Source organism: Entelurus aequoreus, linkage group LG21 (assembly GCF_033978785.1).
Source record: "Entelurus aequoreus isolate RoL-2023_Sb linkage group LG21, RoL_Eaeq_v1.1, whole genome shotgun sequence".
NCBI lineage: Eukaryota > Metazoa > Chordata > Actinopteri > Syngnathiformes > Syngnathidae > Entelurus > Entelurus aequoreus.
In genome coordinates, this window is record NC_084751.1 from 13,186,127 (window position 1) to 13,209,207 (window position 23,081).

A 23,081-nucleotide genomic window follows, 5' to 3' on the forward strand; every position below is an offset into this window, starting at 1 on the left:
AGTTATTTATTTATATTTGTTTTGTCCTGTCCAGCTTCTCAGGCAAATCATATAGTTGATGTAGATGCCAATATCGGCTGTTCAGATTGAGCCCAGTTTATAATTTCATGTTATACAATATGCCAGGCAGTCTTGCACTAAAGGACGACTATGTTATTGTTTACTTTATTACTCTCGTATACTCTGGACTGAAGCTGTGTGCCTTCATTGCTTTTGTAGCTGTTCTTTTGAGGCATGTTAAAAAAAATACAAAATAATGCACATTGTGAAAGTCAAAGTATAGTATTTCCCAGTATGTAGTGGGTATCAGGATTATCTCAGGGAGAGCATGTCCCAAATTCCAAGATGCTGTTTTGAGTCATGTTAAAAAAAATAATGCACTTTGTGACTTCAATAATAAATATGGCAGTGCCATGTTGGCATTTTTTTCCATAACTTGAGTTGATTTATTTTGTAAAACCTTGTTACATTGTTTAATGCATCCAGCGGGGCATCACAACAAAATTAGGCATAATAATGTGTTAATTCCACGACTGTATTTATCGGTATCGGTTGATATCGGAATCGGTAATTAAGAGTTGGACAATATCGGAATATCGGCAAAAAAGCCATTATCGGACATCTCTAGTCAAAAGCCAAAAGCTAGGTTCCATCTCGCTAGGTTGATGACCTAAGATCAGGGCAGATCATGAACAAAGTGACCAAAGGAGTTAATGTGCATCAGGCAGATGGAGAAGTACTAAATTGTTGCATATAATAATTGTGCTGAAGGAAAAAAATACACATCTCCTTTGGCCTAGTAAGCCAAAGTGCTGGTGTTATTGCACATTGTCCTATTTCATAAGTAGTTAGCAGTAACCGATGTATTTACTAGAGATGTCCGATAATATCGGCTGATAAATGCTTTAAAATGTAATATCGGAAATTATCGGTATCTGTTTCTACCTCCCGATTTTCCCAGGAGACTCACGAATTTCAGTGCCCATCCCGAAAATCTCCTGGGGCAACCATTCTCCCGAATTTCTCCCGATTTCCACCCGGACAACATTATTGGGGGCGTGCCTTAAAGGCACTGCCTCTAGCGTCCTCTACAACCTGTCGTCATGTCCGCTTTTCCTGCATACAAAACCGCGTGCCGACCACATAGTATATGCGGCTTTTATACACACATAAGTGAATGCAAGGCATACTTGATCAACAGCCATACAGGTTACACTGAGGATGGCCGTATAAACAACTTTAACACTGTTACAAATACGCGCCACACTGTGAACCCACACCAAACAAGAATGATTAACACATTTCGGGAGAACATCCGCACCGTAACACAACATAAACACAACAGAACAAATACCCAGAACCCCTTGCAGCACTAACTCTTCAGGGACGCTACAATATACACCCCCCGCTACCCCCAACCCTGCCCACCCCAACCTCCTCATGCTTTCTCAGGGAGAGCATGTCCCAATTTCCAAACTGCTGTTTTGAGGCATGTTAAAAAAAATGATGCACTTTGTGACTTCAATAATAAATATGGCAGTGCCATGTTGGCATTTTTTTCCATAACTTGAGTTGATTTATTTTGGAAAACCTTGTTACATTGTTTAATGCATCCAGCGGGGCATCACAACAAAATTAGGCATGATTATGTGTTAATTCCACGACTGTATATATCGGTATCGGTTGATATCGGAATCGGTAATTAAGTGTTGGACAATATCGGAATATCGGATATCGGCAAAAAAGCCGTTATCGGACATCTCTAGTCAAAAGCCAAAAGCTAGGTTCCATCTCGCTAGGTTGATGACCTAAGATCAGGGAAGATCAGGAACAAAGTGACCATATGAGTTAATGTGCATAAGGCAGATGGAGAAGTACTAAATTGTTGCATATAATAATTGTGCTGAAAGAAAAAAATACACATCTCCAGTGGCCTAGTACGGGGGTCGGCAACCCGTGGCTCTTTAGCGCCGCTCTAGTGGCTCTCTGGAGCTTTTTCAAAAATGTATGAGAAATAGAAAAAGATGAGGGGAAAAAAAAAAAGTTTTGTTTTAATATGGTTTCTGTAGGAGGACAAACATGACACAAACCGCCCTAATTGTTATAAAGCACATGCTTCACAGATTCGAGTATTTGGCGAGCACCGTTTTGTCTTACTCATTTTGGCGGTCCTTGAACTCACCATAGTTACATGTATAAGTTTCTCCGACTTTCTAGGACGTGTTTTATCCTCTTTCTGCCTCATTTTGTCCACCAAACTTTTAACTTTGTGCATGAATCCACAAAGGTGAGTTTTGTTGATGTTATTGACCTGTGTGGAGTGCTAATCAGACATATTTGGTCACTGCAAGCTAATCGATGCTAACATGCTATTTAGGCTAGCTATATGTTTGTATTGCATCATTATGCCTCATTTGTAGCTAGATTTGAGGTCATTTAGTTTCCTTTAAGTCCTCTTAATTAAATGTATATCTCATGACACACTATCTGTATGTAATATTGCTTTTAATTTTTTGCAGCTCCAGACAAATTTGTTTTTGTATTTTTGGTCCAATATGACTCTTTCAACATTTTAGGTTGCCGACCCCTGGCCTAGTAAGTCAGAGTGCTGGTGTTATTGCACATTGTCCTATTTCATAAGTAGTTAGCAATAATGATTGTATTTACGCATGGAAAATTGGACCAAAAAAGCTAACATTAGTGTATCTCCGTATGAAATATTGTGCAAAATATGAATAAATAACTTTTAGAATGGAAATAGTAACCCACAGAAATCTATTAGAACTAATGTCAAGTATTTCTAGCTTTTTTATATATCCATGCTCTTGTCCTTGAATGTGATGTATCACCTATAACTGGAGATGTCCGATAATGGCTTTTTTGCCGATATCCGATATTCCGATATTGTCCAACTCTTAATTACCGATTCCGATATTAACCGATACCGATATATACAGTCGTGGAATTAACACATTATTGTGCCTAATTTTGTTGCGATGCCCCGCTGGATGCATTAAACAATGTAACAAGGTTTTCCAAAATAAATCAACTCAAGTTATGGAAAAAAATGCCAACATGGCACTGCCATATTTATTATTGAAGTCACAAAGTGCTTTTTAAAAAAAAAAATGCCTCAAAACAGCAGCTTGGAATTTGGGACATGCTCTCCTTGAGAGAACATGAGGAGGTTGAGGTGGGCGGGGTTGGGGGGGCGGGGTCTATGTGGGGTGGGGGTTAGGGGGTAGCGGGGGGGTGTATATTGTAGCGTCCCGGAAGAGTTAGTGCTGCAAGGGGTTCTGGGTATTTGTTCTGTTGTGTTTATGTTGTGTTACGGTGCGGATGTTCTCCCGAAATGTGTTTGTCATTCTTTCTTGGTGTGGGTTCACAGTGTGGCGCATATTTGTAAAAGTGTTAAAGTTGTTTATACGGCCACTCTCAGTGTGACCTGTATGGCTGTTGACCAAGTATGCATGCATTCACTTGTGTGTGTGAAAAGCAGTAGATGTTATGTGACTGGGCCGGCACGCAAAGGTTTATTGGCGCTCTGTACGTCTGCCTAAATTTTACTTTTTTGAAACCGATACCGATAATTTTAAAACCGATACCGATAATTGCCGATATTACATTTTGAAGCATTTATCGGCCGATAATATCGGCAGTCCAATATTATCGGACATCACTAATTAGAACTAATGTCAAGTATTTCTAGCTTTTTTATATATCCATACTCTTGTCCTTGAATGTGATGTATCACCTATAACCCATCAGATACTAAAGCCGAAACAAAGCCTACTACTAGCAAAAATGTGCAAAAAACATAAGTCTATGCAGAGCTTTTTTGCAAAGGGAAAAGGACAGGGGCTCCCACTAATTGAATGTTATCGTGAGTTTTTTTCATGTATTCATTTTTCATGCACTTACTTGCTATATCTTTCTGTCACACGTGGAAGGCCGGTCTGTGAAAATAATGCCTACATTAAACCGCTCCCTGGTGCAAAAAAGGTGTGTTTGTCTTCACGTGCACATGACAGAGCAACTTTAGTCTGGGGGTGGTCTTGTCTGCTTCAAAGGGCACAAGTCAAAACATCATAAATTGCAATGACACTATACTCCCTTGTTCTAAACATCTTCATTCATTTCTCCCTATGTAATGTATGTTTCAGAGTATTGTCTGCACAATGGGACTGAAGTGGTATCCGCACCCAGAATTACTCCACTGCATCAAAGGTTGTGAGGTAAGACGGTATTTCTATTTTTAGAAGAAAGAAAAAAAACAGTCACCTCATTTATCACTTTAAAAGCTACTCTCCAAGTATCCTTGAACAATACTACTACTCCAACCATCCGAACCTCGGAGTCAGAATCACGTTAATTCCCAAGAGCGTTGCTCCATCTGTGCATGAAGAGAATAGATATAAAATGCAAAAAAGGCAATTTACTGGGTTCGTACGGGTTCTTAAAAACCTTGAAAATGCTTGGATTTTAATGTTGTGTTTTCAAGGTTTGAAAAATGCTTGAATTTTGGGTGAAGTGCCTGTAAATGCTTGGAAATGTCCATCATATTTCTCGGCAGTCTGACTCAATAGGCTAATTATAAAATGGAAAAAAAATAAAATACGTTTCCTTAAAAATGAAAGCTACACGCTTGACCTGTTGGCTTTGCACGAGCCCTTACATTAGGTTGTTGTCATGACAGAGCCGTATATTGGATGGAAAATGACAAATACAAACTTTGGATAAAACGTGGGTCAAATCCATGTGTAGCCTGCTGCAAAGTATGCAAAAAGGAAATCCAACATGGTTCGATGTAATTATTGTTCCATTATTTTCGCTGTCTACTTAACTTGTCTTAACTTTTGTTAATTTGTTATCATTGCCACAGTTATAAGGCTAGACATGCTTAATGAAAGGTGACTGAGGTGTTGTGAAATAAACTAAATATTTTCCTTTAATTTATTATCCTTATATTAATGTGGAACAGTTTTGTTCATAAATGAGTGAAATTGACATTTTGAGGGTGTGTGTATTTATATCACATTATGCAGTTTAAAAGCACAAATAAGGTATGAATCAATCCGTGCTGTTCGATGTCATTGAGTGCTGTAAGTAAGAAAAAGAACAAGAAATTTGAAAAACAACACAAATGGAGACACGTTTTGCAAACACCAAAGACATTGAATAGTCACACTGCTTCATTTTTTATGCCCCATCCAGTTAATGATAACTGCTGCTTCAATGTTAGGCTTAGGTTTTAGCAGATTGTCCATATTTTTCCTACAGACAGCATTTGGTAACCTCAAACAACAAGGCTATGGATTGATTCACACCGGTTTTCGCCTTTTGAAAGGTACTGGAAAAATTGATCTTGAAAGTCCTTAAAAAGTGCATGAATTTGGCCATGGAAAATATATACGCACCCTGAATTTATAAATACATGAACGAAAAACAGAGGAATTATTAATAAGTTATAATGTAACATTTTTTAAAAGTATTTTCCTTTTTAAAAAAAAATGTCTTATGTATTCAAATATGTATTCATCACATTTTTGTAGTATACTCTTTTTGTAAGCCTAAACGGAGAATTGTAATACTGACATGATTTGCTGTGTTTGGTTGTTGTCAAATTTAATATTGCAAGCAGTTGATTGGTCCGTGTACCTTCCGTTCATTCTATTTCTAATTCTGAAACGCAAATCAAAAAATAAAATTAGGGCCGTTTTCCGATTTGTATTATATATGGCAGATTTTAAAACAAAGGGGTTGATTTTTATTTAAGTATTGCCATAACATTGGCTTTTGTGCTGTTTTCCTTTTATGGATTTTTATTTTTCCAGATAAACACAAAAATCGAAAAAAAAATGTGCAAAAAAACATGGTTATCTAAATTGAACCGGAAGCAGTTTACTTTGCGTTTAGCATGTTTTTAGCACAACGGTAATATCTTTGTTCAGCAGGAGTTCTAAAAAACAAGTTTCGGACCATTTTTTCTATTTTCATTTCTGAAACAAAAGTTGGACAACTATTTAATGACACTTTTTTTATATATAGGACTCAATAGGACTCCCACTGAACAAAGATGTTACCGTTATGTTAAAATCATGCTAAACGCAAAGGAAAAGCTAAAATACTGCTTCCGGTTCAATTTGTCATCACACAGATAACCACGCATTTTTGCAAATTGTTTTGCGTTTATCTGGAAGAATTCAAATCCGTAAAAGCAAAACAACACAAAATCCAATTTTATGGCAATATTTTTATGAAAATCAACGCTTTTTTGTTTGTTTTAAAATCCGCCATATAAAATAAAAAAAGAAAAACGGCCCTATTTTTACTTTTTGATTTGCGTTTCAGAATTGGATATAGAATTAATTTTACATTCTGGCTTATTTTTGCTCTTGACAATGAACTAAAGAAAATTGAGGCTTTGTCACAAAATTCAATCACCACAGTGTTTCTTGGGTACCACCATACTGTACTTGGAGAACTATTGCTTTACGACAATAACACTACAGAATGCAAAATACATTTGAATTTTTCCCTCTACAAGCATGGCTATGTAAATACAAAACTAAAGTCAACTTTTAACAATTTAGACATATTAGACAATTACTATGCATTATCAAGATGGCAAAGTAGTGTTTAAGTCCTTCAAAATCTTCACCCACTTGCACATAAGGATAAGAAATATTAACTTCCCAAAAAATGATTTGAAAAGCATATATTTATATATTTTTTTAATTATTAAAATATTAAATTGCAACTAATCACATTTTGTCCATAGTTAACTCGCAAATAATTACAATTAATCACAAATGGTTATATATGTTCTTATCTTTAGTAGGTGTACCTTATTTTCATTCCGTTTTGTTAACGCGTTTTTATTGCATTAACTTTGACAACCCTGATTTTTCCCACTTTAAAAGTCAATCTTCATTTATTTTTTTAACCTGAAGTATAAATATGAACTAATTACTAATTTATTTGGGGGGTCAGGGGTGTCAAAAATGTTTGCTTCCAAAGGCTAAAGTGAAAATTATCTTAAAGGACCGCGAGCCAAACACAACCAGCATGAGTGTGAAACACAAATAGTATAAATATAAACAATAAAAAAAACAAAAGCTAAGTGGCCAAAATAGGCCCCCGGGCATCACCCTGTTATAGATTAATTGTTTTATTATCGATAAAAACTAAAGTAAATTAATAACACATACTGTGTACTTTATTATCTAACATCAATAACTAACTGAAATCTATCTTTTAGTTAAAACAATTTTATCCCTGCTTAAATGGGGGAAAAGTAGTGCTATCTGGTGTAAAAAAAAAAATAAAAAAAACATTTGAAAGCAAGTTGCCAACATGTAAATAATAACAGAAAGCATTGTATTAGTTAAAATACATCTAAAATGTAATTTTAAATTCGACATGTTTGGCCACTCGAAACTAATATTTTGGCCTTTGTTGCATTATCATTTTAGGCCAATTTAATGAACGAAGACAGAAGGTCTATGAATGAATTTACTTCAACAAATTTCACTTAACACAGCTGAAAAGCTGTGAAAAACAAACACACCTGAATGACCATAGGATATTTTATAGGATTTATTTCATAAGATATAGAACAATTCCCTTGTGGATCAATAAAGTTTGTCTAAGTTTAAGTGTAAAACTGTCCTATTAACGTATTGCCCGGTTCTGGTTAAAGTCTTAGTTTATTTGTAGGTCACACTTGGGTCACAAGATCAAACGTCGCAATGACGTGTTGGAAGTCTATTTGACTGTATGAAAGAATGATATTATGTGCGCACTTGGATATCCCGATTGTTAACCCGAGTAGAAAAGGTCGGACCAACCCTATAAATCTCATTGGAGCTCTTTTTTCTTTGTTTTGTTTCTGTAGTGAACAGTTTATTTGGTTCTCAGTTAAATTTACAATCCTGGTCCACTAAAGACCAAAAAAGATCACATTAAAAGATGAAGGGAATTTAAAATGTATTCCTCACAGGAAACTACCATTTGAACATTTGACTTTATTTGGTGTCCATTTGGATCTTAATAAGACAGCACTGAAGATGAACTCTGAGGACACTTTTCGGAGTGTCCAATTAACATGCCGTCTTTTGGTACAGCCGTTCAGGGGAGACAACTACTGTGATGCATTAAACAACCGAGCCTTCTGCAACTACGATGGAGGAGACTGCTGCCAATCCACTGTCAAGACTAAGAAGGTTAGACACGTATTCTACCTTTTTTTTTTAGATTACATGTTACCATTGGCAAGCCTTAACAACCATAAATAATATGAAGTACTTATGGAACATAAATGTATTGGAGGCAATACATTAACTGAGAGCTCATATATCCATAAATTTAAATCTTGGACTCCCTCTGGAGTCATCTTAGCCTTATTGATGGTTGCCAACAATCATTATCAATACCATACTGGCACTTGGAGACCCTGTCTGTTACAAAGTTCACATCGCGTAAGGGTATGGTCTTGGAACGGGAAGCCCTGATGTCAGTTGCATTTCAACCGCGGCATGACCAAAGTTTTTATAGCACATGTAAATAGAGTGACTTCATAGCAGGGGAGACACTACGTACCGTAAATTGTTTTCTTGGAAGACTGCATCCCACATCAAACAAAATTGACAGGTCAAAATCAATCACCAAACTCCATTAATATTACATTAACACATTGAGGGGTGCTTCAGAGGTACGGTAGCATTACCAGTAAGTCGAGTAGACTGTAAACCTCCGACAATGCACCTCTTTGTCACCAGTTCAGATCAAAAAATTCATTGACTCGGCATCTCCAAATCTGAGGCCATGGTTCTCAGACAGAATAGGGTGGATTGCATCTTTCGCATTGGAAGAAAGGTTTTGCCCCATGTGGAGGAGTTCAAGTAACCTGACTCTCGCCAGATCCTTGTCGTTGACTGAGCTCCACACAAGGATCTGGGACTTCTCAATAGGAGATGTATTTCAGAAGGCGGGGCCTCGTAAACATCGAAATCAATGAGAGCGATGCTGGGAAATCCAAAACAGAACAGCCGACATTTTGGATAACGACAGAGTAAAAAGTTCTCTGTTCATCTTTTAAAGAATTAATATTCGATAGATTCGACAAAACAGTTGCAATAGCAGAATCAATGTCAGCACATGACTCCTCACTGCGTGCCGCCATTGTTGTTTGAATCAAACAGTCGCTTCGGCGCTACGTCACATCTATGAAATCCCACCCGGAGGTCCTGATTGGTTCATTATTTTATATTTTTTGCTATCTTGAAGGAGTTTGCATTGCCCTCGATCCCTGGCAAGAGTCAGGTTAGAGTTCAAGTACCTTGTTCAACATCTTCGGTCACTGTACCGGACCGTCATGGTAAAGAAAGCATTGCCCTTGATCCCTGGCAAGAGTCAGGTTAGAGTTCAAGTACCTTGTTCAACATCTTCGGTCACTGTACCGGACCGTCATGGTAAAGAAAGCATTGCCCTTGATCCCTGGCAAGAGTCAGGTTAGAGTTCAAGTACCTTGTTCAACATCTTCGGTCACTGTACCGGACCGTCATGGTAAAGAAAGCATTGCCCTTGATCCCTGGCAAGAGTCATGTTAGAGTTCAAGTACCTTGTTCAACATCTTCGGTCACTGTACCGGACCGTCATGGTAAAGAAAGAGCTGAGCCGTTACTACCCTCACCTATGTTTACAAGCTTTGGGTAATGACCAAAAGAGCAAGAATATGGGCCAAGCCCCAAAAATTTGTTCCCTCCGGTGGGTGCTTCGACTCACCCAAAGAGACAGGCTGAAGAGCTCTGTCGTTGGGGTGGAGCTCAGAGTAGAGCCGCTGCTCCTCGCTCCTCAGTTGAGTTGGCCGCAAGGTTGATTGATTGATCGAAACTTTTATTAGTAGGTTGCACAGTACAGTACATATTCCTTACAATTCACCACTAAATGGTAACACCCAACTTGTTTAAGTCGGGGTCCACGTTAATCAATTCATGATAAACCAGGGTAGACCTACAGTAGGACACGCCGGTGGACTTAGGTCTAGCAGCTGGCCTGGGCACGCCTCAATGTTCCTATGGTGGAACTGGTGGCCAGAAACCGGAAGTCTAAGCTTCTCTACCAAGGCTGCTGCCCCCGTGATCCTGACCCGGATATGTGAAAGAAAATGGACGAATGGATGGTATAATGAGTGGTCAACATCAACAAGCTTTATCTACCTCTGCATGTGCTTTAAAATGTATATTGTGCAATTCAGCTATTCGTGTGAACTCATCAAACCTTAAGTTTCCATGCAAAATTAATCTGATTTCGTTTTTTTTGTATTTTCACACCTACTTGGGAAGTCCTAATGTCCATGCACACTCTCAAATGCAACTATTGGTCATACGCATTGTTTGTATGCGTATGCGTTGTATCATAACGGTGTTAGTAACGGCGTTACTTTTACTAGTAACTGTCACGGCGGGGTTTACGCAGTTTACTGCGGGGTCGTTCTCCCAGGAATGCAGACGGAAAACTCCGGACAAAAGCGTGAAGGTAGGAATTATTTATTGTCCATAATTCATGCAAAACACAAGACAAGCAAAAGGGATGCGTGCCGATTGCATGCGGAAGCTAAGGCAAAAACTTAGCGCAGGAAACAGAAGCTAACACTTAGCATGGACTTGAGAAATATAATACTCACGAAACTTTGGCATGAAATAAACAACTTCCGTAGCAGGTTGCATGAAGCAAATAATGACGCCAGACCGAGTATGGCGAGCAACGTGAATAAATAGCTCTCTGATTAGTGCTCGGCAGCAGGTGAACGTGCCGAACACTAATCAGAGGCAGGTAGAAATAATAAGTAACCAAGGGTGCACAAAAACAGGAACTAAGGGAGTCCAAAACTAAGAGAACATAACAAAAACATGATCCGGACCACGGATCATGACAGTAACGAGTAATCTAATGAATTACTTTTAGGTCCGTTACAACGCCTTTAGCGATAGCGTGATGTAACGTGGCACGCTACTTTTGATGTGGTTTTATGTCGACAACAAGACAGCGTCGCAAGTGCAGCAAGTTCAATGCAGGAGATATCTTTTACCTTGTGAAAGCAACTAGCAGCGCCGCACTAAAATGAACTCGATATCAAACAGGAAGAGGCAACATCCCACTTTGACACAGCAGAAAACAACATACGCACACGTACACAATGGGAATAATGAACAACAAATCAGGATTGAAGTGACAAACTTGCCATCCAAACAATGCACCGTTTGTTGACTACAAGATATGACAGCCGTCAGAGCACATTCAATCTATTTATTAAGCAGAGGTAACACAATCCGGTGAGAAGATTCAAAAGAGCTGGCGTCAAAATCTGAATCAGAACCAGAACTACTTTATTAATCCCAGAGGGGAAATTAAGATTTTCAGCACAGTCCCATTCAAGATCAGACAAACATTACAGGAAGACAGAACAGGATCGCCGGCGCCCCTTATAAAAAAGGTGAGAAACAGGTAAACGCTGGGGACGGGGGGGTGAGGAAAAAAAAAATCAGTCTAAGCCTGGGCCCCTGGAGAGGGGATCCAGACTGAGTTTTTAAGTAACGTATACATAACTTTCCCTGGTAATTAATTGATTGATTAAAGAGTAATTATGTTAGTATTTCAGTTACTTCTTTGGCAAAGTACTTTTCCTTTTACTTTTTTTAAATCATTTTCAGAACACTGGTCATGGGGGGCGTTTATTTTCTTTTAGCTCGGATTAATATATTGCTTTTCAGGTTGACCTATGACGTCACACTCGGCATTTGCGGATCCTTACAATTTGCCGTATGTGATGACCTTTGTAATATTTGCACAGATTAGAAATATTACGTCTCTAATGGCTGTGCTGATGTTAAATAGCAGACAGTATCTAAAACTGATCTTGGATCGCGCTATGAATTTGGATTGCGCTACGAACATGACGCTACTACCAAGAATGTATCGGAGTGGATGCAGGTCCGATGCAAAGAAAGACCGGCGGCAGAAACAAAACTTTTTAATGTCTCTGAGTTCATTCAAAAGGCTCTGTGGATTGATGGAAGGAGTTTTTAATCGGTTCCAGATGAAGGTTGCGATTGTTCTGGACTATCTTGCTGGTTTTGTGGAATATAGAGTTATTGTTAATCAGTTTGGATTTCACAATTGCAGCGTTAAAAGGTTTGTGTATGCTTTATTATTCCCTTTTAATTTACCTGCTTCATTCTATTTCATCTCGTTCGTATTTCGTTCAGAAATCCCAATTAAGCCGACATTCTACATTTCCTTAACTACCTTCTTAAAAAAATCTCGAAAAATGTTTCTTTTTTTCTACGATCCTTGCACTTCAAAATGTTATGTTATCTTTACAATTGTTGTTACATTTTTATTGAATGGTATCTGCTTCCGGGTTGTATCCCGCGCATTGAGACTGGTGCATGCGTCTCACCCACCCCCTCGAGAGATCTGGTTTTCAATCGCATACCGGTAATCCATGTGTGTTAGTCCGATTGTTCAAAAACCGAACGCAATCGGATAAGGGTGTTTCCATCGGTTGTAGGAGGCTCATTTAGAGCCGTATTATTTGAGATATCGGACTAATTTATTGCATGGACACGTCCTGAGAAGTATTAATGCTAGCTAAGCAGTTTTCTCTGTACCGATATTACATTGGTTCTGTTGTTGAGCAATACCCTTAATTGACCATTTGGTCAAAGAGATTATTGCTTTCTTTTACCATTTTCTCATGCACTTCAAACTATTATCAACAAAAGTATTAAACGGTTAATTACTAAATAAAACATAAGTGTTAAAATTGAGCAAACAACAGCCTTTATCCAAGTATTGCCTGTTTTCCAATCAACTATAAAGAGAGCATTTAATGTTTGTACATATCTTCAGAGCAATGGCAATGTCTGAAATTTGACTTATCAGGTGTGAATCTTCAAGAGTCCATCGAACCATCTGTTTTGTTGACGTGTTTCAGAGATTTGAAACAGACTGATAGCTCGCAAAGTGAGCCATGACCTGTGAACATTCACAATCCTTGGTGGTGTAATGGTACACACTTCTGCAGAGGGCATTGGGTTCGATTCCTGGCCAGGATTATGTCAGGAAGGGCATCCGGTGTAAAAACTAAGCCAAAACTATTCATGCCATTGACTAGCTGAGGGGACCCATTGCAGGAAAATAAAGCTGAAAGTAGAAGAGCGAGACCTGTGAACATTCCTCGGTTGTTAAAGTTGTTCGCTGTCGGCTGAGTATCGCAGACTTTGGTGGCTGTCTTTTGTGTAACGACAGAGTTCGTCTGGATCACACTTAGCAGTCGTTGGCAAATGGCGTGATTGCAAGTGTAGTTTAAGCTTCTGCGCTGCAACATCTGCTTCTCTGGTTTGGCCTCCGCTTCTGAATCTGGCAAGGGTCTTTACTTGTACTCCTGGCATATCCATCTGTATGTCTGGCTGGATTCATACAGCAGTCTATGCGTCTCCCTGGATGTTTCACTTTGTCTGACTGGGAAGCCTCTTTATTGCCTCTTGTAAATTAGGAAGTACAAGAAACATTTTGCAGAATTGCAGTGTACAATCACAGGGGGGCTTCCGGTCCACTTTTCCATTTAGGTATGTTCAAGTACCGCATGGCGCATTTTTCTGGAGACTGACCCAAGGCATTACCGTTTAAGGGGAACAGGGTTTGGAAACGGCAACAGCCGTATCGCATTACTTAACATACCAGAAATGAGCAAACCTTTTGTTCCAAATGACTTTAATACCTTGTTAGGATTTGACTCTTGTTAAAAACCAAACTGAAACAGTGAGCTTAATGTACAAGGCTTACAAGGAACCAGGAACTCCAGGCTTCTTGTCCGAATCCTACTGGTGGATATTTTAACTTGAAAAGGGTGATGTCTTTCAAATGGAAAAAATGCTAAGATTTTTCGAAGAATAGCTTTATCAGGTTTTAGGTATGGGCAAATGTGTTTTGTTAATAGAGACTGAATGGTCTTTGTCCACAAATGTTTTGTTTTAGTGACTCTGTTGGCAATTTTCACCATATCTGGTACCTAGGACAAATCTAAACCTAGACTGCCGTCTTAGATACAGCTAATTACAACCAAATATCCTCCTGAGAACCGGCGTCCTCTGCAGTGGATATTTGTTCTTGGTCTGTTTATATTGTCAGAACTACAAGTTTGGAAAAAGAATAGCCTTGTTATTCAACACACTGCAGAGGACGCTGGGTCTTAGGAAGAAACAAAAGTCTCCATTCCACCCCATTCTGTGTGAGTGATTTTGAAAATGATATTTAAGAAACATTTTGTAAAATCTAAGCAGTAAGAAATTGCAAAATATGAATATCACCAATCCAACAGACGGCATTTATTTTTGGAATTTTTGTATTACATCACGCAATAAGTAAGCAATCAACAGATTAAGGAGTTATGATGGTAGTTTTAAGACAATGGTGATAAATTAATCAGATTTATTAGACAGCTAAGAACTATTGTCTTTTTACTAATATGATTGCAATCTACCAGTTTTTATTTCACTGTTATTGAAAACATGCAGTTCTTGTTTGCAATCCAATTCAAGTTTCTTTGAGGTTTTTGCAGTCGCACTATAAAAGCACAGCGATTGAGTCACAGGGGTAGTAATGTTTTAATTTAGGCACTACAGTGATATGCGGACAAAAACAAAGTAGTTTGTTATGTGCAATGTTTGGCCGTACGATTGCTGGGAGATACACGTATGAAAACCGTGACAAACCTGTTTGTTGAAACTGACTCCAACAAAAAGCTGAGCGGGCAAAGATAGAGGTACCACTATACGGACTTTGAAAAAGGGATGTCAATTTATTTGCATGGTTGTCTTACTGTATATCCTCGTCAATACAATATTTTGATTCTCCATCATCGGCGGTCACTCGAACGAGTATGACGATCCTCCTGGTAGGGGGGTATCCCTTTATAGAGGATGCATGTGTGTGACTTTGTTTAACGTGGGGAGACTGGTGCACAGACAGTCACCACACGATCCTTGACAGATCCGGGTAGGGGTCCCGGGACCCTTTTCTGCTGCAGCCTTCATCCGCCATCCCAGCCGTTGTGACGCTTATAGGGTTAGCAATCATCCTCCGCCTGTTCTACCGTTGAGGACTTGGGCTGCTATTTCATCCATTGAGACTTGGGCTGCTATTTCATCCATGTGGGCCCATAACTGGGCCCACATGGATGTGGGGGTGCCTTCTTCCGCCATCGCAGCCGTTGTGGTAGTTCTTACATCTTCCGCCTGCTCCGCCGTTGAAGTCTTCACCGTATCCCTGGCTAGGGGGCAGTCAGGTACTAGGCCTTTGCCAAGGGCCACCTGGGGTAACAGTAGTAAAAGGGTTAACCTCCTAGTGCCCCAAGACCCCACTGCCGGATGCACTTTAACGTCATGCCCAGGACACTTTTGATTCTATAGTATGCCATGTTCATTTTCTCCCCTCATTTCACAAATAAACACCATTAAATGTTTGCCAGAGGGAGGAAGGTTCCGGGCTGTAGGCTTTAAACCATAGCCATTAGCTAAGCCTTGCTAAGCCCTTACTTCCTCATGCAAGTTGGGTGTGAGGGGCTATAGTGCCGAGGTTTACGGCTAAAATATGCCCCATTGAAATTCCAATAGAAAACAAGAGTTATGAAGAAGGCTCCAAGTGCACCTTCATCATGACCATGACATAAGACTATAGACAGCGCCAGACAAATCAAATGTACTCAATGTCTGCCAAGTCCAATATTTATATTTATATACCAAGTACAAAATGTAATAAATGCCAATTTACATTAGATTTTTTTTGCTTAGAGGAGAATTTTTTGAGGACGTGGAAGACGGCAAGCAGCCAGCAGAGGCATTACTTGAGCACAAACGCCCCCCTGCAAACGATTGGCTCGAGAAACTATTTTGTGGCTCCTGGTCCAAGCCACTTTGTTTGATTTTTTTGTGTGTGCACACTCAGTATGGACAGCTAACAGATCATGAGGAAATATTCTTGGATTTGACAAAACATGTATTGGATTACAATTGCTGCCTCTCCAAATTCCCCCGCCGCCCCTCTCCCCCCGAGTTCTGGATTTCTTGTTGTGTATTATTCCACCCCCAGGAGTTTTGAGGGTGCAAGGTCTACATGCATGTAAGGTCACTTCTGGATCCAGCCTTAATAGTTGCAAGCTGTCAGTTGGACTTGGCATTTAGGGGACTCGGCGAGCGTATGGAGAAATGTGTTTTGCGCTCGTAGCCCCTCCACCCCGCACCCTCCTTCTCCTACATCCCAATTTTGGAAGGAATTCCTCTCTTGGATGCTTGGAGCAGTATGCAGAGGGCAGCAATTATATAGTTATATGGCTTGGCCCCTCTAAAACAACTTTAGCTAAATGAGACTATATGTTTTTCTGTCTGCTTTGGTGGTCGTCGGCTCTCCGGTTGCCTCCCAGTTTCTCTCCGTGCTGTTTACGCCTCTCAAAGCCTGGCACGGAATCACGCTCAATACGCGATTTGTAACGTGTCATGACTGATGTTTGTGTCCGAGCTGATGGTCGGCCACTGCCAGCGCTGACCACCAAGCATTTTAAGCATTTCGTACAGCTGATGTTACAGATCCAGAGCATGTTATGATGTGTTAGGTGCAGGGGTAGGGTGGTGCGGGGGCAAAGCACATTTTCGCTACTTTGGTCGTCTGTCTTCACTTATTGAATATGCTTACGTGTTAAGAGGTCAATGGCGCTGACTTTCAAGTCAGCAACCACACGGTTGTTGGTATTGGTTGTAATGATATCCAGGGCAGCTTTCCTACCTTCTCACTTTACGTGTTTTTGTCAAGCTACTGCAATCCCGCCGGTAATTGCCAACAATTGAATAAACAGCATCTCACAGTAGTTAACTTAAATGCCAACTTTGGTGGCTCTGAGGGCGTTTAAAAAAAAGTAGGATGGGACTTAGGGATAATGTGAAGGGGGGGGGGGGAGCGCAAGGGCTTTTCTCCGCAGCTGAGCAAAGATAGAGGACACACTCGCCTCTGTTCGTTTGCATTCTGGCAGTTTGCTGATGTTAAGTGCTAGTACTTATGTAGCCAAACACAGTTATGAGGTATTTTGTTGTTTTTTTTTGCATTTTTTAAAACAAATTAAAATCTTCTCTCTTCATTTCTGTCAGTTTTGTTTTGATTTTATTTCCTGATATAGTGATGTGTGCAGTTTTAGTCCCTTCAGACTCGGGTGGGCATTTTTCTAGCTTTTAAATTCTGCTGAATGACAGTACTTATCCAAAAAGAGACTGAGGGCATACATCACATGAGTGCTGCTGTAAATATGCATGACCCAATGAATCCATGCTTCTGAAGTTACTAAGTTCTGTATATGATAAGGAGACTATTTTTATATGAGAGGAAAATTAAAACTGCAATAAATAGGCAGTAATATGTTGCAAAGAATGCTTGAGTTGTGCTGGGAACGGTAAGATGCTTTTTATATCCAAGAGAAGACTGAGGGCAGCAGGAAAATGAGTCCTGCAATAATTTTTGCAGTAATATGTTGTAAATAATGCATCAGTTGTTATGATGACGTGTCCTCTAAAGTACTAAGCTCTGGACACGGTAAGGAGATGTTTTTTATCCAGGAAGAGACTGATGGCAGCAAGGAAATGTTAAGAATCCCTCATTTGTGATGATGACATGTGTCTCTCCTAAATTTCCTAAGTTCTGGACACTGTAAGGAGATGTTTTTTGTTATCCGAGAAGAGACTGAGGGCAGCAAAATGAGTGCTGCAATACATATATATTGTTGTAAATAATGCTTCATTTGTAATGATAAGTGTCTTTTGAAGTTACTAAATTCTTGACACCGTAAATAAATCATTTTTATCTGAGAAGAGATTGAGGGCAACAAGAAAATGAGTGATGCTGTAATATGATGTAAAGAATGCATCATTTGTGATGAAGACAAGTGTATCCTAAATTTACTAATTTCTGAACATGGTAAGGAGATTTTTTTATTATTATTCCGCCAGGACACTGAGGGCAGCACGAAAATGAGTGTTGCAATACATATGCAGTAATATGTTGTAAATAATGCTTCAGTTGTAATGATAAGTGTCTTCTAAAGCTACTAAGTTGTGGACATGGTAAAGACATACTTATCATCCGAGAAAAGACCTAGGGAAGCAAGAAAATGAGTGCTTCTGTAAATATGTATGCATGCCTTATTGAATGCATCAGTGGTGGTGATGACAAGTGTTTCCTGAAGCTACTAAGTTCTTGAATAGGTATGTAGACAATTATTATCCAAGAGGAGACTGAGGGCGGCAAGAACATTTGTGCTGCTGTAATATGCTGTAAAGAATACATCATTTATAATTTTGACAAAGGTCTCCTAAAGTTACTAAGTTCTGGACACGGTAAGAGGATGTTTTTTTAATTTAATTTTATATACATATATATGAGAGGAGACTGTGGGCAGCAGCAATGTAAGTGCTTTAATAAATATGTGGTAAAAAGTCGTAAACAAAAAATGCATCAGTTGTTATGAGGGCAAGTGTCCTCTGAAGTACTAAGTTCTGAACAGTGTGAGGAGATGTTTCATTTTTATTTTTATCCGGGAAGAGACTGAGGGCAGCAAGAAAATTAGTGCAGTTCTAAGAGTGCTTCAGTTGTAATGATAAGCGTCTTCTGAAGTTAGTAAGTTCTGGACACGGTAAATAGGTCATTTTTATCCGAGAAGAGACTGAGGGCAGCAATGCATGCCTCATTGATTGCATCAGTTGTAATGATGCAATAAAGGTACTAAGTTCTGGAATTGGTATGTAGACAATTTTCATCCAAGAGGAGACTGAGGGCGGCAAGAAAATGAGTGCTTTAATGAATGCATCTTTTATAATGTTGACAAAGGTCTCCAAAAGTTACTAAGTTCTGGACACGGTAAGATAATGTTGTTGTTTTTTATCTAAGAGGAGACTGGGGGCAGCAGGATTATGAGTGCTGCAATAAATATGCAGTAAAAAGCTGTGTCCTCTGAAGTACTAAGTTCTGAACAGTGTGAGGAGATGTTTCATTTTTATTTTTTTCCGGGAAGAGACTGAGGGCAGCAAGAAAATTAGTGCAGTTTTAAGAGTGCTTCAGTTGTAATGATAAGCGTCTTCTGAAGTTAGTAAGTTCTGGACACAGTAAATAGGTCATTTTTATCCGAGAAGAGACTGAGGGCAGCAATGCATGCCTCATTGATTGCATCAGTTGTAATGATGCAATAAAGGCACTAAGTTCTGGAATTGGTATGTATACAATTTTCATCCAAGAGGAGACTGAGGGCGGCAAGAAAATGAGTGCTTTAATGAATGCATCATTTATAATGTTGACAAAGGTCTCCAAAAGTTACTAAGTTCTGGACACGGTAAGATAATGTTTTTTTTTAATCTAAGAGGAGACTTGGGGCAGCAGGATTATGAGTGCTGCAATAAATATGCAGTAAAAAGCTGTGTCCTCTGAAGTACTAAGTTCTGAACAGTGTGAGGAGATGTTTCGTATTTTTATCTGGGAAGAGACTGAGGGCAGCAAGAAAATGAGTGCAGTTGTAAGAATGCTTCAGCTGTAATGATAAGCGTCTTCTGAAGTTAGTAAGTTCCAGGCACGGTAAATAGGTCATTTTTATTCGAGAAGAGACTGAGGGCAGCAAGGCAAGCCTCATTGATTGCATCAGTTGTAATGACGACAAGTGTCTCCTGAAGCTACTAAGTTCTGGAATTGGTATGTAGACCATTTTCATCCAAGAGGAGACTGAGGGCGGCAAGAAAATGAGTGCAGTTCTAAGAGTGCTTAAGTTGTAATGATAAGTGTCTTCTGAAGTTAGTAAGTTCTGGACACGGTAAATAGGTCATTTTTATCCGAGAAGAGACTGAGGGCAGCAACGATTGCATGAGTTGTAATGATAACAAGTGTCTCCTGAAGCTATTAAGTTTTTGACACAGTATGGAGACATTTTTTATTTTGTATTTTTTTATCCGAAAGGGGACTGAGGGCAACAAGAAAATAAGTGCTGATTTAACATACAGCAAATGCTGTAATATATTGCAAGGAAGACAAGTGTCAAGCCAGTCATCTGGGATAGGTTGGAAGTCCATCAGAACGGGTTGAGCCGTAGAAAAAAAAAACTCCACCCTTGAAAGCAGCATTCATACGCGTGTCAGCATGTTAGTCCAGGGCAGTTCGCAGTCTAACACTAGACTTTACAAACCCTCCTCTCTCCCAGCCATGACTGACACGCACAAAGTGAACAGCAATGAGAGAAACACTGTGTTATTCTGACCTGTGCCTGTGATGGAAGGATGAGGCTCTGACAAGGTCAACAACCTTCAGAAGGTCTTTCATGTCGTAGTTAGTGGGTGTCCTGCGCGCCCCCCCCCCCGCCCGGCGGCCCCCCTCTAGCAATGGGATATGGGGCGACATGAGGGCCCCCGGGCCCACAAGGCTAGTCAGCCAGCTATTTCCCAGCCACCCTGAGGAGAGACCCTGAAGTCTGGGCCAGATGTGGCAGCTGCCCCCCGCCCCCTACGGTCAAGGTCATGAGGAACCCCGTTCAAATTCGCCACCCACCATCATTCTCTAGATGGAGAGATAAACAGATTTGGCCTTGGAATGATGGAAAGTGAGATGGGGGGGGAGTGGGAGGAGCCAAAGTCTGTAAGGCGCTAACTAAACTGAAGCGGGAGCGCCTCAAAACGCACAATAACGGCGCTCCTGGCAGCTGTTTCTGATGCGAGTCCGGCCCCGGGTCTTGTAAAATCATCCCATGCAGGCCTTTTTATTATTATTTTTTTTTCTGAGGAGGGGTTCACATGGCACCGCACGCTCGCTCCACCTGGCCCGTCGCACAAACAACTTCTTTTATACGGCCTTTCAAACGGGAAGCGTGCGTCAACGCTCATTCATGTTATTTTACACACCCCGGCCGTCGACAACATGCCTTTTTTTCCCTCGCCGGCGACTGCGCGCGGGGTTTCCTCCAGGCCCTGGGGTCAGAGTTCAAGGTTTGTTTATTGTCATTGCAAACATGTGCCACATGAGCTCACGGCATTGAGTACGCACATTTATGCACACGTTTTGGGCTGCTGCAAAAGGTCTTGCTCCACCGTTGTTTACTCCATTATGAATACCGTATTTTTCGGACCATAGGGCGCACCGGATTAAAAGGCGTGCATTGCCGATTCAGGGACCGTATTTATCAAGCTTCTTAGAATACTCCTAAGAAGTCTGCTAAGAGTTGACTTATGAGTAAAGAAATTCTTCGCTGAAAGCTGCACTTAAAAGTTAGTTATCAAGCGTATTACTCACACTTTCAGCGAAGTGTAGGACTGAATCTTAAGTGTCACACTCAGAGTTGAATTACGACATTACTATGTGCCGTAAACGGAATTTTAGGTGACGTTATTTCTGTGTCAATAGAAATGACCAATCATGGAAGGGAATCCCTTGTCTAAGAATAAATAAATATCTTACAAATATTTAAGTGGACAATGGGAGTGTATATTTTGACAATAAACTACAAAATAATACAAAACAAACAAACAATATTGGCAATGAATCAAAAATAAATGTTTCCTTTTCTTTCCAATTCATTAATTAGGCAACTAATTTGAAACTGAAAGCGTGTTGTTGCTGATGAGATGACGCCCCTTATTAAATCTGTGACAAAAATAATACCCGCTCTGTCTAAACGATACCGTTTGATCAGCTGCTCGTCATCAAACAAAGCCAGGACATCCTTCCGCTCCCTGAACGTTCGCGCACGTCTCTCTCGCCTCAGTGCCATCCCCCGCTGGCAACTCCTAACCACTTAGGTCACCTCTGAAGGTATCTTAAATATCGTGGAGAGTAGGAGTGAGTCTTAGACTTAAGAAAGTTGATAAATAGCTTTTATTCTTAAGTTTGAGAGTAGGACTAAATTTCGCAAACTCTCAGGACTTAAGTGTAAAATGGCAGCTTGATAAATACGGCCCCTTGGGCCGTATTTATCAAGCTTCTTAGAATTACTCCTAAGAAGTCTACTAAGAGTTGACTTAAGAGTAAATAAATTATTTGCTGAAAGCTGCACTTAAAAGTTAGTTATCAAGCGTCTTACTTACACTTTCAGCGAAGTGTAGGACTGAATCTTAAGTGTCACACTCAGAGCTGAATTACGACATTACTATGTGCCGTAAACGGAATTTTAGGTGACGTCATTTCTGTGTCCATAGAAATGACCAATCACGGAAGAGAATCCCTTGTCTAAGAATAAAGAAATATCTTAGAAATATTTAAGTGGACAATGGGATTGTATATTTTGACAATAAACTACAAAATAATACAAAACAAACAAACAGTATTGACAATGAATCAAAAATAAATGTTTCCTTTTTGTTGCACCTTTCCTGCTTCCTGCTCCCAGACCGTAGTCAAAGAGGCAGGGGAGACACTTCTTCAGGATGTAAGCTCGGGGCAGCACCCTTCACTTTACCCGGCAGTGGGTCTGCACAGCGGACGACTTTAGAGTGAATGATGAGTCCGGCGATTAGTTGCAAATCTTGCTTTATTGATTGCTTGTACACAGCCAATCCAACACAAAACAAACTAGTCCCCGCCACACACTCACTGACGTCACTCACCTCACATGCTGTCACCTATTAAAGGGCCACACACATACATATCATAACATTTTCTTTCCAATTCATAAATTAGGCAACTAATATGAAACTGGTGTGGGTGGCTCTATATATACTAGCCCACTGCAGCCACATGCAGAAATCAACAAGGAATCGAAAATTATTAAATCTGTGACAAAAATAATACCCGCTCTGTCTAAACGATACCGTTTGATCAGCTGCTCGTCATCAAACAAAGCCAGGACATCCTTCCGCTCCCTAAACGTTCGTGCACGTCTCTCTCGCCTCAGTGTCATCCCCTGCTGGCAACTCCTAACCACTTAAGACACCTCTGAAGGTCTCTTGAATATCGTGGAGAGTAGGAGTGATTCTTAGACTTAAGAAAGTTGATAAATAGCTTTTATT

At 39.9% G+C, this 23,081-nt stretch overlaps 1 protein-coding gene across 1 annotated transcript in view; it reads left to right on the plus strand.

Annotated features, from left to right (window-relative positions):
• The window catches only part of pappaa (pregnancy-associated plasma protein A, pappalysin 1a), a 273,947-nt gene that overhangs the window by 242,356 nt on the left and 8,510 nt on the right, over positions 1-23,081 (plus strand). The window contains exons 20-21 of the mRNA XM_062031011.1: positions 4,164-4,235; positions 8,127-8,225. Coding sequence (XP_061886995.1) covers positions 4,164-4,235; positions 8,127-8,225 — 171 coding nt within the window. The remainder of the gene's footprint in view (positions 1-4,163; positions 4,236-8,126; positions 8,226-23,081) is intronic.